The 16309-nt window shown below is 39.7% G+C and overlaps 1 protein-coding gene across 1 annotated transcript in view; it reads left to right on the top strand.

Moving 5' to 3' along the window:
- The first annotated feature begins 4139 nt into the window (after positions 1–4139).
- Positions 4140–16309, top strand: part of sik2b (salt-inducible kinase 2b) — a 53663-nt gene continuing 41493 nt past the window's right edge. Inside the window, exons 1-2 of the mRNA XM_089014626.1 lie at positions 4140–4626; positions 13372–13488. Coding sequence (XP_088870752.1) covers positions 4489–4626; positions 13372–13488 — 255 coding nt within the window. The 5' untranslated portion in view covers positions 4140–4488. The remainder of the gene's footprint in view (positions 4627–13371; positions 13489–16309) is intronic.

Here is a 16309-nt window from a genome sequence, read left to right on the forward strand (position 1 = left end):
GGCCTTCGGAGCACAAATCTGCTTGTCTACAGGCCACAGTGGGGGACAACTGCTGGTGTGGGAGTGTGTGCTGTACATCACAGGTCGGTTATCTTGTAAGTTGTATTATATATATATATATATATATATATATATATATATATATATATATATATATATATATATATATATATATATATATATATATATATATATATATATATATATATATATATATATATATATATATATATATATATATATACTGTATTAATAAGACATTTTATTTCTAACCGCCTTTCTAAACTCAAGGACACTTTGAGATCACGGGATAAGAACTTTTTTTGTGAGCAGCGGCAGTGTGTGGGCGACGCAACAACAACAATATCAATTAATCATAAATGTTTACCCATTTTTTGTCGCAGGTGACCTATCCCAGCTGCCTTTGGGTGAAGTGAGTCACAGGGCACACCCTGCTCATGAGCCAACTGCAAATAACCGCTAAAATGTCTAATACAGTGTGTATCTTTTCTCCGATTGCCTTCTTTAATAGTCACATAATGTTCAATGAAGTCGATATTGTCCAGAAGCGTGAGTGAGGGACATGCAGTCAGGATAGGCAAGTACTGCAATACCACCTCCTGCTTTCTATTCTCTGCATGTGGGTGAGAGGGAAATGTGAATGTGTAAAATTTACTGTTTCAGTAAAATGGGCAAAAGACACAGAGTGCATCCAACCGCGACACAAGAAGTCACTGAGTGCTTCCAGCTGTGACACACATCTGAATTGCCAACACTAGCAGTTAGCGGCAACCCACACATTGCTTGTTGGCGTTTAAATCGTCAATATATTTGATTTATCACACATGGTAGTGTGTGACATATTTAGTGACTCTTAGGGACTGAAAAGCAACTCAAAGTGCAAGCTGGACCCCATAAAGGACCATGTTGCTACCACGCGGCAATGTGGCACTCCATTGGAGAAGTGCAGAGAAGGACTAAGTGGTCGGACGAATACGTACAACACTGATTCACATGTGTCACGTAATGTGATGGGACAAACATCTTATCTGGATGATTTGTTCTGCCGATTCCAGCAACTCTCGTCGAACAGCGGAAAAACTGAAGGAACACTTGTTGAATTATATTTTTGTGCTTTACTAATGAAGGGTTCGGCGAATGTGTATATGAATTGGTTGGGTTGAACCTCCAATAAGGTGAAGTACCACATCACCATATACACAGGTAACTTTAAAATTGGGACTGTTGAATAAAAGAGAAGAACAAATACTGTACCTTTTTTCCCAAAATATGTTTCAATGAGGGTCTGAATTTTGGCTACCGATTTTTAGATCAGACTACAGAAGAACCCAAAATCAGCTAGCATAGATGTTGGTGCAGCCACAACCCTGATGCAAATGTGTGCTATAGTGAATGCATGAAAGACAAGTTGGTCCTCCATAGAATGCAATAAATAAAATACAATTATAAATAGAAACAAGAGAGAGAGCTACACAGAAAATGCAATTTTAAATAGGTGGGTTTTGAGATGGGACTTGAAGGTGGGAAGAGAATCGATGTTACGAATGTTGGGAGGAAGTGAGTTCCAAAGTTTGGGGGCAGATCAGCTGAAGGCTCTGTCACCCATCGTGCTGAGACGGGCGGGCGGGTGATGGTGATGATCCGAGCTGAAGAATTCTGGACGAGTTGAAGTTTGTGGAGAGGTTTCTCAGGGACACCAAACAGAAGTGAATTGCAATAGTCAATCCGGGAGGTGACAAGACTATGAACGAGGATAGCAGAGGTGTGAGGAGTGAGAGACGCGCAATGACGATTGCTATTGATATACTGTATTATGTGTTTTATTTTGTTGCCCGCTGACTGTCGAAATAAGAATCCGTTCTCAATTGCCTGACACGGATAAACAAAGGTTGAAGAAACGAGGATGAGGGGTATAGGCAGAAAAAAGTATCCTGTGAATGTAAAGTGTCCTTGAGAGTTTTGAAAGGTATTATTATTATTAATTATGTGGGTACCCTCAGTGGTCATTCAACAAATGTCAGAAAGAAAGAATAGCGAACGAAACCAATAATTCTCAAGATTCAAAAAGGAGAGGAGTAGCAGTACCGTACATTGCAGGAGTTTCTGAAAAATTACAAAGAGTCCTTTGGCAACATAAAATTCCTACTTATTTCAAACCGATAAACACGTTAAGGCAAAAATTAGTGCATCCAAAAGATAGGCTACCAAATTAAAAACAAAGTAATGTAGTTTATTCCATACATTGTAAGAATGAAAATTGTAAAGAGCAGTACATTGGGGAGACTCAACAAATTCTCAAAAAAAAGACTTTATCAACATCGCAGGGACTTTATTTTGTTGCCCGCTGACTGTCGGACTGATTATTATAATTAGGGATATATAAATGGGGCCGATACGACCAGTCAGACTTTAGTTCGCTGACGAAGCCTCTTGGATAGGAGGCGAAACGTCCGAATACTAGTGGGCCTCAATCGGCAGTACATTTGCACCTAAAAGCTAGCAACCACTCATTTGACGACAATGAGGTTAAAATCTTAGCGAAAGAACATAGATGGTTTGAAAGGGGGGTAAAAGAAGCGATTCTTATAAAACAACAAAATCCTTCATTAAACCGGTCTGGTGGGGTGAGGTTCAATTTGGATCGTTCATACAATAGCCTGCTTAGGCAAAACAGGTTAGGCAACTTTCGCAATGCTGATGAGGGTCGTTATGCTGATGAGGTGATACCGGGGGGAGTGGGGGTAATAGGCCAGTCGTGAGTCAGGAATGTAGGAACAATCAGTGGGGCCACAGGGAGGGGTCCCCTGCCCCCCAACCTGAGAGTAGGGACCTATCATAGCTGTGTCCGGCGCCACCATGTCTGGACATTAGGGATATATAAATGGGGCCGATACGACCAGTCAGACTTTAGTTCGCTGACGAAGCCTCTTGGATAGGAGGCGAAACGTCCGAAACCTTCACTTTTGTACAGATGACGGCTGAAGAAACCTTCTCATCGATGGACCACTCCTGTACGACTGAGAGCTTACACAGACGTATTATTATTATTATTATTATTATTATTATTATTATTATTATTATTATTATTATTATTATTATGTTGATGCAATACAGCTACATATATCAATATGCTTTTTCTTTTATACTTGCACAATGTACCGTTTTTATGAAACATTCTTGCACAGTTACTGTAGACACCTCAGTCTAGTCTTTTTTATTATGCTTAGAACATCTTGTTTTCATCTTTTCACCCCACCCCAACCCCCCTTTCAAATTGTTCCTGTGGAGAGCAAATTTCTCCATTGTGGTAAATTAAAGGCTTTCTGATTCTGATTATTATAATTATTAATAATTATAAGCCGAAAGGAAACGATAATAATAATAATAATAATAATAATAATTATTATTATTATTATTTTTATTATTATTATTATTATTATTATTATTATTATTGAGCAAACAGGAGACATTGCTGCAATTACCATATTTTGCCTGCAAGTGACGCTGTAATGTTGCTGACCAAGACAGTTTGGGTTGACAAATTATATAGTTTTTCCTAAGGACTTGGGTCGTCCATGATATTAATAAACGTGTATATTTTTGGAGAATAATGTGCCGTGCATCATAATTATATGTAATACATGACAACTACACGTAATTATAAGTGACAAAGTTACACAATTCAAAGCTGACATGATGCACACGATGTTTGTACATTTTGCACTGTACTTTTATACAACATGGTAGGACATGGATTAGGTTCTCGCTGAAGTCTCAAAGGGTTCTTTAACCCTTTCGCGCCTTGCAAAAGCTTACGAAAAACCGGCATGGACACTTGCTGCACAGGAGAAAGTTACCTTTTGCGTGTGAGACCAGACACCCTCATACCCCCCATACCCCCCCCCCCCCACACACACACACACACACACACACACGGCAATTTTACCGGTTGACGTAAGAGGTAGGTCTGGTTGTCGTGGCAACCAATTGGCACCGAAGTGTGGAGCTGGGCTGTCGCCCCGCCCCCCTGTACAAATACCCCCACGGCTTTGACGTCAATGCACGTCAAGCGGAGAACATGAAGCCTCTTTGCGAGGCAACTCGTGTGCGCTGCCTGATCCAGGGAACCTGGAGCTGAGGACTATTGTGGCCGCAGAAAGGTGACATACAAGCTTGGACCCGAAGCCACCCACGCTCCCCCCCCAAAAGAGACTGAAAAAGAAAATGGACCTCCTTGTGTCTCCGCCGCTTTGAAAGAAGACGCCGACAATACAGTAAAGTCTTATTTCTTTCATGGACACGCATCGAATGGTGGTGGCAGCGACTGGTGGTTAGTTTGGCGTTTTAATCAGCCCGTGTGAGACCCCCCGACTCCCAGTCCGCTCCAAGTAGCGTGTGTCTCCCTGTTTGTGCGGCTTTTGTTACCTCCTTGTCGTACGCCGCCGAGACAGTCCCGTCGAGAACAGCATGGTCATGGCTGACAGCGTCCAGAAACCGCTGATCCGGGGTCCCGTCCGTGTGGGCTTCTACGACATCGAACGCACTTTAGGAAAGGGCAACTTCGCAGTCGTCAAACTGGCCCGACATCGCATAACCAAAACGGAGGTGAGTAAAAAGTGCGAAGTCGTTAGCTTGGAAGCTAACTTGGGATACTGATGAGTTCGAGACCCGAGTTCCATAACTTTTAGCCACTGCCATTCAGTGCATGTGGCGGGGACATTGTGGACACAGAAACAGAAAGTAGGTTCGGTGTATGTTTTTTCGACCCCCGGTTGGCGGCGGGCTGACAGCGTGCATGCTTAACCCTGCTTGGCACGCTCAACTGCCGGTAAAAGCAATGAGCGTGAGCGCTGCTGGGGAAACAAATTGCAAACACGCTTGGCTCCGTGGTTGACATCCAATTGCCAACATGTCATTTATCACTATAGGTATATATATTTAAACTAATTCACTGCCAGACGTGCAAAAAATGTTGTCTACTCCAGTGCCAGGGTTTTTGTCATTGTCACTTGAATTCCAGGACCCACATAATATTGAGTTTTAGGATAACACATGCATTCAATGCAGCGTAAGAAACCGTAGACTATCTTCTTTCATCAGAAGAAAAAGTTTATTCCTAAATTATATAATAGTCTGTAGTTATGAGCTTGAATTGAGCGTGGCTGTCCAAAATACAATTAAATAGTAATTGGATTGGATTGGATGTACCTTTATCCGTCTCACAGTGGAGAAAATTACATTTCACAGCAGCAAAGTTATGAAAGTAAAGAGGAAAGGAAAGAAAGAAGGAGAAAAACAAAATTCGGGAGCTGCTGGAAAGGCAGCCACTCTCGCGAATGCATTTTATTTTGAAGCGCCCATACATCTTGGTTTGTAAAGCGCTTTAGCCGCTGAAGCTGGAACACAGCGCTAACATGGAAAAAATGGGAGATTCTGTCCCCTTGTGGAAGGGAAAAACATTGCCAGAGGCCAAGGCCAGCGCTTTATCGGGACTCACACAAGAAAAAACAAAACCCAAACAAATTCAGGAATGGCGCTCTATGTCATATTTTCAATTCCCAAATAAATTTGTGAATGGCAGTGAATGAGTTAATATAAATGTTTCATTTATAAACTTTTTTGAAGTGATTGACATTCCTCCACTGCAGAGTATACATGTCAAGCTTGATGACGTGTATATAATAATATGATAAATTACAAAACAGAAATGTTAACCATCCGTTCTTTCAGCTCCCATTGACGAGTTACAATGCTTGTAATATTAATGACACATGATATGATTCTTTAATTTCCGTATAATGGCATAATGAACAGCACTTTCAAGGGCACATGCAAAACGCTCAATATGTCCATACTCATGGAATAGAAATGGGAAAAAAACAACTCCTTTATCACATGTTCTAGATCACTGTTTTTACACCCAAAGCCCCGTGCACCATGTAAATTCTGTGAAAGTAAATTATGGGTCATCTTCCATTGTTCTTACTGAAATCTGTATCAAATTTCAAATTGTCATCTGTCATAAATAATGACTTTGACATCTTGTTCAAAAAATAGATAACTGGGTAGATTGTGGTCACATTTTTTTCTTTTCAATTCAATTTTTAACAAAAGTAAAATAAAGTCACGAATAGTTAAATAAACAACTAAAACTAACAAACTAAATAAACAAGACTTTGGATTTCAAAACTACTCGCACATCAACTTTTTGTTTATATGTAATGATATGATGGGGCGCTTCAATGTTTATATGGTTTCATAGTCATGTGGGAATAACACCCCTGCTCTGGACTGTAAAATCATGGTCAAATGATCTTGTGATTATGATGAGCATACCGAAGGGTAACCCAAAAATGACAGTCCAGAGCATACCCAAGTTTTAAAATCACAGTTCTATGAATGCGTGGTACAAACAAATTGAGCAGCAGATGAAATAATTGCACTTGAGATTGGGTGACTTATTTTAAAGATGGAAGGATCAAAATAAGTGCAACAGTGAAGTTTTTTGACAGTTTGAAATACAGTAAAGTCTCGTTATATCGATATCGGATATATCGATAGTCCCGGTTATATCGATACTATTTCTATGCACGCACGGAGAAAATTACATGCAAACAGGGTCGGATATATCGATAGTCCCGGTTATATCGATATTTTTTCGGACTCCCTTGAATATCGATATAACGAGACTTTACTGTACGTTGCTTTCAAAAGGAAATGACAGCTATTACTTGAGCCTTAAATAGACACCCTGAAGAGCTGTATAAAGACTACTGTCAGTCACGTTTGTCTATGGCAGGGGTCGTCAACCCTGATTGTTGCAAGACAAAGAAAAATATCTGGAGCTGAGAAAAAATTCAAACCTTTTATAAGCCTTATAATAAAGGCAATAGGTCGATTAGCCTACTATCAAAATGTCGAAATTGTCTAAAAATAGACAATGAGCCACCATGTCATGCCGTCAAGCCATTTTTATTTTATTTTTTAACGGTAGAGAATCTGGAGGCAGGGATGTCCAACCTTTCTTGACCGAAGAATCTATTTTTCGATCAACCAACCTCCTGCGATCGTCACATAACCGCACGCACTTTGACACACACATGCCATAACGAGCAGCAGTCATAACGGCCACGGAGATGATCGAGGCATGGCGCACACTGTTGCAGCATGTTAACTATTGTAGCTCACGTGTACTGTTTCAAAATGCTTCAGATTCCCATTCTTTGCCAATAACCCCGGTCAATTGTACATGAAACACACATGTTTTTGTTTTGTTGCCCGCCCGTCCATCCGTCCCGTTTATCTTTTTATTTATCACCAAATTGAAATTCCACCCTTCGCATAAAAATGTGTGTCACAATGTCTGACACAAATCCTCATTGACCAAATTGTTGACATTTAATGTTTATTTCACATCTTTTGACAGCTTTGGAAATCGTTACAAATGATGTGCCATGTTTGTCATCTGACAGAAGACAAAGAAGTTACTATATGTTTCCTTCCTAAATCTTTTTTCAATTTTCAACCATTTTCGAAAAAACTTCAGGGAGCCACAATGCAGCTCTGTAGCCGCAGGATGCTGACCTCCGGTCAAGGGCTGGGTTTATTTATTTATTTATTTATTTATTTATTTATTTATATCAGTAGCTGACCATCATTGCATTCCAAGCTAGAAGCTGTGCTGCTCTCTGTTTGTTTCCAGACTGCTATACATGTGTGAATGGAGCTTGTTCCTTACCTTTTATGTCACGTGCGAACTGGAATAATCATCATATCGCTCACACTAAGGTTATTTTAGCGGAGTGGAGTATGGGCTGTCCATCCTCTGATTTAAAAAAAAACATATTTGGTCAATCTTGTGACCTGTGGTTGTATTGGCTGCTAATTCTTTATTCCCTTATTCCTAGCCAGCTCCTTGAATAGGTTGTCCTGGCCGGTAAAGGAAACTGGCAGTGTTGTATGTCCTTTGGGCTCCATAAACTGCAATGTCATTGTCTGATATTGCGGAAGTGTGGTTAAAATCATGATGACGAAGTGATGGACTGGGTAGCATTTTATGCAGATTGTTTCATAAATTGTCATTTCCGGGATCTTTTTTAGTTTTAAATTATGCTGCCAAATACTGCAGGAAGCGAACCAGACTCAAGCAAGACAATTGATTTATACCCCCATGCGTGTTTTAGAGAGTGCAATGCCATGAAAGGCAAATGTGTGATCGAAATTTTCTTTATGAAGCATAATGATTATTTCAGTAATTTATTCAGCTTCCACATGTTTCGTCGAAACATTTAATTTCAAAATGATGAGAAGCCAATGCGGTTTAAAAATGAAATTTCTCCCATGCATACACCAAAACTCATAAATCAAAAGTTAAATTCTTCATTTAAAATAAATTTTAATAGATTCCATCGAAAATACCTTTATTTCATGCTATCCTGTGAAAGCGGCGACATTTCCAGTAATGTTTGTTTCTTTGCAAATATTTTGTATTCAAATCTCATTCATTTGTCTCCCCCTCCTTTCCTTCCTTGGGGCACGGCAAAGATGCTTAAATATGTTTGTCGATGCTGAGTAAACTGACCACAAGCGTGTATGGTAAATAAACAAGTTATTGGAATAGACATACTGCTCCATCATGTGATCATATCAGTGATGGTGTTTTTTTAACCATACTGGGCATACAATGTGCCAGGGTTTTTGTTATTGTCACTTGAATTTCAAGACCCACAGAATATTGAGTTTTAGTACTACTTAAAGGACAACCAACGTCACTTTTTTGTTTTTTAACTGACATCAGAAAAACGTCTTATAGCATCTAAAATACCCAAAACACGCAGTATGATACTTTTAGTCAAATGCAAAACACGAATAAAAATGACGTAAAGTGTCCAAAATCTGCAAAAAATGGAGCTGCGAATTGGGCATTTTCAGAAAGTCCCGCCCCCAGTTCGTGATGTCACGCCAAGACGTCTTGCATTGCTTGTGAATCAAAACAATGGCTTCAGATTCGGAGAATATGCTTTATTGTTCCACATCCAGTTATGAATATGATTCAAATAGTTCTGAAGAAGAAAGCATACATGTTGGCAATCGATTAAAGAATTATATGTGCCATTTTGAGGCAACATTGGGGGAAAATCTCTCAACCAAAAAAAAGAGGCACAAAATGGCGACCTCCAGTGGCCACCTCCGCTTCCACAGGCTGATAAATTCCTTATATGGAGCTTGGATGCCCTCTTCTGGCGGCTTTTGAGTGCAACACCGTTCTCAGACCAAACATGTACACCAAAATACATTGATGTGATGGAAGGACTGCTACAATGTGTCTTTTTTCGGTCGGGGCGGTCCTTTCGTGACATCACGTACGGACTCGTCACCAACTCAAAAACAAGACTTCCTGAATATTCAGAGCGAGTCTTAAAACGTAAACTATAGCTATATGCGGTGGAATCTTATTAAAGTACGCTCAGTAGAAGTCATTTGAAGCCATTTTACAAATTATGGACACAACTTGTCGGGAGGCGTCGGTTGTCCTTTAAACATTCAATAAAGTATTAGAAACCCTAGATTCTTTTCTTTCATCAGGAAAAAAGAGGTAATACCTAAATTATATTGGTCTGGAGTTATATGAGCTTGAAATGAGGGCGGCTGTCCAAAATACAAACCGATACATCCATATGGTTTTATATAGCGCTTTAACAACAGATGAAAATGGAACAAAGCACTAACAAAAAAAGGAAATGCTGCCCCCTTGTGGAAAAGAAAATAACAATTGCCAGAGGCAATGGCCTGCGCTTCATTCACACCCAAGTGACGTCACCGTAGGTATCGTCACTGAACGAGAAAGCGACACACAATGCATTTTGGGTACTTTGTTTGGTCTGAAAACTTCGTGTTGATCCGTGTTGATCGCGAAATTAGAAGGAAAACACATAACACGATGGTGAATCGTTGTGTGTTGCACCAAGACAACTATTTGATACTAGCTGACACAAATTCCCAGCAGACAAATCAGTCCATTTCCAACGGAGCTTGGGCGCCATCATGTGCATTTTTTGGGATGCTACATTGCAGTCCAGACACCTGAAAATGACACGGAAGGACTTCTTAAATCGATTGAAAACATTGATGCTTTCCTCTTCAGAACTATTTGAATCATATTCATAGCTGGTTGAGTAACAAGAAAGCATCTTCTCCGAATCTGAAGCCATTGTTTTGATTCTTGAGCAAGGCAAGACGTCTTGGTGTGACGTCACAAACAAGGGGGCGGGACCTTCTGAAACTGAAACTTTCTGTTAAGTCATTTTATTTGTGTTTTTCATTTGATTAAAAATATCAGCCCGCGTGTTTTGGGTATTTTAGATGCTATAAAACGTTTATCTGATGTTAGTTAGGAAACAAAAAATTGGTGTCGTCCTCCTTTAAATCCATGTCTAATTTGTACACAGAACCCAGCAAAGCAGGATATCATCAAAACTGTGCTGAGATCAATAGCAACATCGGCTACGTCATGCCCATGACTTTTTAGAGCGCGACCAGTTCCTTTTCACAAGCCGGTGACAGAAGTACGAAACATCTCTGCCTTTAGCTTTCTGTCATTTCCTCAGTCACGAATGCCATGGGGCCTATACCTCTATATATTTAATTCATGACCCACAAACTGTCACCACGTACCAGGCAGTACGTTGTGTGATGATGACCCACACAGTCCAGCTAGCAACCAAGCAAAGATCCTGTGTATGGTGTAAACACAGCAATATCTGGGGCGAGCTTCATGGGTCGGTAGTCCTGTTATGTAAGCCAAATAATGACGTGATTTAGTGGTTTCTTGTGGCCTCGGTACTGAAGAGGAGGACACACTGGAGAGATCTGTTTCTGGGATGGGTTCTGCATGCACGTATGCATGCACGCGGTTCACTGACATTGCTCAATTTGACATTAGTAACACTGCGCGCTCTCAGACAAACCAGCACAAGGAGGGGACAAAGAGCTGACTTCATAGAAGGGAGTCTTTCGTGCATGGTTCCGCACAGACTCTGCTTCTAACCAAAGAAAGAATAGGCCACATACTTGCAATAAGAGCTTGATCTTTGCTCATTGGGGCCTTTCCACTGTTTGTATCGTACATCAATTACTAAGGTGACAATCTTGACATCTTTAATGACCGCCATAGTTGGCCTTTGTTTTGTAATACTGTTATCATTCACCTGGTCGCTCAAGTGAAAAGACACAGTGATAGTCTAGCCAGGTAATCTGTAACTACGAAGCAGTAATCGCAGTGTACATGCATGCCATACAAATGACACACCTGCCAATTTCACAGCTTTTTCTGCTGTGGTGGCTACATCATTCAGGTCATTTGCAACTGGCGGGCATACAAGGAAACCGCGGCTGACTTTGCCTGAACTGGGGATTGTAAAAGGGTCGGCTTTGTATGATGCAACATAGTGTTTCATAGTGTTTGCAAGAGCTAACAAAGAGAAGTTGGCCTGGTTTGTGTGTACGTGTGTGTATAACCTACTTTTTGTACATGTGCATGCAATAAATTTCATGTCAATGGTCCTCTGGTCAGTCGCCTTAGGAGGAAGTCATCTTACCTCTGACCTTTGCATTTCCCCAACCTTTTCTTCATATTATAGTTTTATCCTTTAACTTTCCCTGTGAGTTGAATGCCTTTTCCTCGGATGAACATGTGCAAAGGTTCCTATATTTGATTCTTTCAAGGCCAAGCCTTAATTTCCACCCTTCAGTGAGACTGGTGCGACTCATGGATGTCATAATTCTGAGAAACCAAAACGATAATTTCTCCACTGCAGTACGACTATAGGCTAGCAGTCCGTGTCAAAGTCCTCTTAGAGCTTGAAACAAGACAGTTATAAATGAGTAGAATTATTACTGCTGAGTAATGCAGGCGATTGACTGTTCAGTGGAGTGATCACGCACTGCAGAGCACTTTGAAATCTGACAGTACTTTGACATCACATTACTCGAGTGGAAGTTACAGTTCATTGCTTCACCCCTCTGAACTGTCAGACCTTTGAAAACCGCTATATTAAGCAGAGGCCATTACCATTTGTTTTAGCTATATTAAGATGACAAAATGTGTCACTGAACTAACACATGCAGCACAATGTGTTTTTCATTGTGAGGTCATCAATGTGATTGCGAACACTTCAGTTAAAACAACTGGAGTCAGTCATCATTTCCGAAAAAGATGGTTCATCACACACTCCCAATGTTCTACTTAAAAATGATGCATGGGACATTACATTTCGCATATTAATATTCTAAACACAAGCACAGTTGTCCTGTGGTTGTATTGTATTGACACTGGCGGATATTCTCGTTTCCTAATAGTCACTTTTGTGTTTTGCGTCTTCCAACATCAACAGCACACCAATGAAATGGGATGAAAGAAAGAGGGAGTGATGCTTTTAATAGTTGACCCTTTATTTAAACTCTGTGCGGCGGCGACATGTCTCATACTTGTCTCCTTGTCTTCTCTAGACTGTTAGTTTGAATTAATTAGTATTGTTATCACTACGATAATTTTCCTTTGACAAACACAGTCTTTGTGCTGTCAAGGCACGTGCATACAGCACAATGACTTGTGTGTTTTGTCAAAACAGTGGCGTTTCTTCAGCTTTGTTCGCAAGAAATTGCTGTGAGGGGAACTGGGCTGTACCGTTGTTTACTCATGCAACTTTGCTTTACAGATACTTCACACATTGCTGATAACTAACCCCAGACCAAATATCTTTTTTTTAAAGAACCATATACTTGTCAGACAGAAAATCGATAGAATCGACAGATAGAAAAGTTGGTTGACAGAACAGACAAGCACTGTCCATGGCTGTTTTTTTTTATCTAAATGACCTCCTTTCCTGTAAAACCTGTGCAGAGAAAAGACAAAAAATGTGACATTCACACTGAGATCACAACATAAAATCAATCACTGACCTTGACCCTTCTTCTTCTTTTTTTCCTTTTGGCTTTTCCCTTCAGGGGTCGCCACATCGAATCAGTGTCCTTCATCTGACCTTGACCCTCTACTCAGCAAATTTTCCAGTTTGGGATTTCAAATGTTAAATTCTCTTGTGGAAAAAAATCGTCAAAAAACATAACCTGCTAAAAAGTAACTACATGGGATATTTTCTAAAGACTTAAATAACATAGAGATGCTTCAGATTGAAAAACAAATATTATAGCATGGATGTACAATATAGGTTCATTTGGTTCAGAAAAACGCCTCGTCTCAGTGACACGTCTGTGGTATAATTCACAAATTGGGAAATAAATGCCATATTGACTGTTGAGACACCATGATTAAGTTGTGTGACCACTTCACAGGTGGCCATTAAAATCATTGACAAGACCCAGTTGGATGCGGTCAATCTTGAGAAGATCTACAGAGAAGTTCAGATCATGAAAATGCTGGACCATCCACATATCATCAAGCTTTACCAAGTAAGTTGCTCCATAATAAATAAATTCAATTATGCAAAACCTTTAAGTGGATATCGCTTTTTTGTGAATTTCTCGACTGGTTTGTGCTATAACCATTATTTTCCATTGATTCATTTATTCTTATGAACCTATTATTAAACAAAGAAATGCCGGATAAATAAAATTGTGTGAAATTTTACTCTTAATGGGGCTCACCACAAATACATTTATAGCAAAGGATGTTCCCAAACCTTTCATAACTTTTTTTAATCTTTATGCAATTTTGGAAAGTTTGGTATCATCGTAAAGCTCTCAAAACAGAGACTGACATTTGATATTATATATTTTGATTGATTCTAAAGTGAAGTCAGAAAAATTGTGCATGCAGAGCTTGCACAGAAAAATACAAATAAAATCCATGGCACAAGTAACAGAAATAAATAAAATAAATGTCCCCATGTCATGGCCCCAACCTGCAATCAGAGGAACAAATTAATGAAGAATGCCGTTTGTCACTGGTTGAGTCCAAGCCCCCAGAGACGACAAGTCGTTAAACCCAAGGGTGATGTCATCAGGCTTTCTAGTATTGTCATTTTTTTTCTTCATTATTCCATATTTTTTTCCTCAGAATTTAGCAATACCACATGTTCCACCTCCTCAGATTTTAAGTTGCTGCAACAACTTCGTTGAAAGCAAGAAGCTATAAAAAACTACTGTTTTGTGGAACATCCATTCCCCCAGCCCTTGTTCCCCCTCAAGTTAAACTTTGATTTGAATCTTCTCGTATGTATTTTGAAATATTCTTTTGAGATTTGTATTGTGCATTTGAAGTTAAACTGTCCAAAAATATAAAGCCATGAATTAAATATCTTTTAAAATAATTTGTATGAACAGCTTTGAGATAGTATTTGCCCCCTACCTGATTTATGTGTTCTTTGACCCTTCCTGATTTATCAATTAGAAGGTTTCCAGTTCATCAAGGAAATACCACACATAGTTTTTAAATGGCAATTTAATTTGATAAGGTGCCCCCCCAAAAAATCCCAAACTAGCTGTCTCAGCATGAAAAAAAAATCTCACAGCCTTTGAAATCACGAAGTAATTGTGACGAATGACACTTTTGGGAAAGCCGAGTTCAATTTCACTGGCAACACCCTCGCACCACATTTGATGAATCGATGAATCACATCAATCAAATCTGTCAGACAAAGTGAAGTCGGCTAGAAGATCTCAAGAAAAAAAAACGCATCAGCGGCACGTGTCTGTGCATTCTGCAGCATGTCATATTTCTTTCACGTGAGAACTGATCAATCCTGAAATCTGTCTGGGGGATTTTTGAAAGGATTTATTTCCTCACAAGCTGTAGCCAAAAATAGTCTCATTTCTAACTAGTTATCAAGTCATGCAAGTGCTTTCAGCCCCTTGCAACATCAGTCTTTATTTTTAATTGGGCTTTGCTAAAGGCACATTTTCCCCAGTGCTGAAAAAGATCTGCATCGTTTTTGGACATTTTTTCCAGATTTTGTGAAGTTTGTAATCGGGGTATGTAATGAGCCAAGTTTACCAAAATGTTGGACTGCACAGCAGATTACAAACAGCGCAATGAAAACATTCTGCGACAGTATTTCAGCGAGCAATTTGAATTACAAGAGGCGCCAATAATGGAAATATGGAACTTATTGTCTTTGACACTGTGATGAGATTCCCACTGTGTTTTTCCCAAGATGACGGCTCCTGTGCTTGGAATTCTCCCACAAATACTGTACTGGGAAGCTGTCTTTGTGCCGCAATTATTTTGCTTTTGGAGATACAGCACTTTGAGACATTACGGTGGTATCGGCCTCACCTTTTCCTCGATGGACCACTCTTGTACGACTGGGAGCCGACACAGACATAAATAGTTTTTACATTGGTTATACACAAACTGAAAAGTAGGTTTGTGACCACTGTCCATCAATCAAAAGTGAAATTAGGAATACATATGGAGGTGACAGCGTGTGTAATCTGCATTGTGCATTGGCCTGAAAAACAAATTCCTATCACCACATTTGAATGGATAAAATAAAAAAAATAGTTGCAGTCAACGGGGTGGTCTATCAGTCCAAGCCAGTATCCCGACTTGACACTGAACAAGAATGATCACAAATTCCGATCATTTTTATGTGAGCATTCCAGTAATAGGTCTCGGTTCTTAGATCAGTATTGGGGGAGGACCGAGTAACACACTTGAGACAAAGCTTCACATTGTTTTGCAGTGTGTGGCATTTTAACTATGAATCAATTGCACTTACTGCATCTTATGGCATGACACATTATGGGTGAAGAGTTATTTCCCTGCAAAGCGTGTCGTCATAACAAGGAGTCTGTTTACGGCAGGGACAGCTAATATCCTACAATTGGCGCTATGCGTTGTTAGGGAGGCTCAGTGTCACCCTTTGAACAGTAAAAACAGAAGGTTACCTTTCGTTTCGTGCTGCGCAAGACCTCTTTTAATGGTCGTCTGCAGACTGAAAGGGAAGAAAATTCTGTTTCTAAAAAAAGCAGCACAATCATTTTAAATATTTCAGTTCCCCCTTCCACGTTTACAATTATGGGCTTGAGGAGACAATGATTGAATGATATTTTTCTATTTCAAGAAAAAGCACAGAAAGCGGCATCACATTGAAAAAACAGAAGGTAATGTTGTTTCCTGGTAGTTTGATCAGATACTGCCTTCTTTCAATAATAACTTCGCAGATTTAAAATTTAAAGCCATTTTCAAGTTGATTTAAAAAAAAAAATCAAAATTTCCAATTGCCATTATGTGTAATACATAGCACCAACCTGCTCTTGGGAGTACAAT

Source organism: Hippocampus bargibanti, linkage group LG14 (assembly GCF_051943395.1).
Source record: "Hippocampus bargibanti isolate YZ-2025 linkage group LG14, ASM5194339v1, whole genome shotgun sequence".
Taxonomy (NCBI): Eukaryota; Metazoa; Chordata; class Actinopteri; order Syngnathiformes; family Syngnathidae; genus Hippocampus; species Hippocampus bargibanti.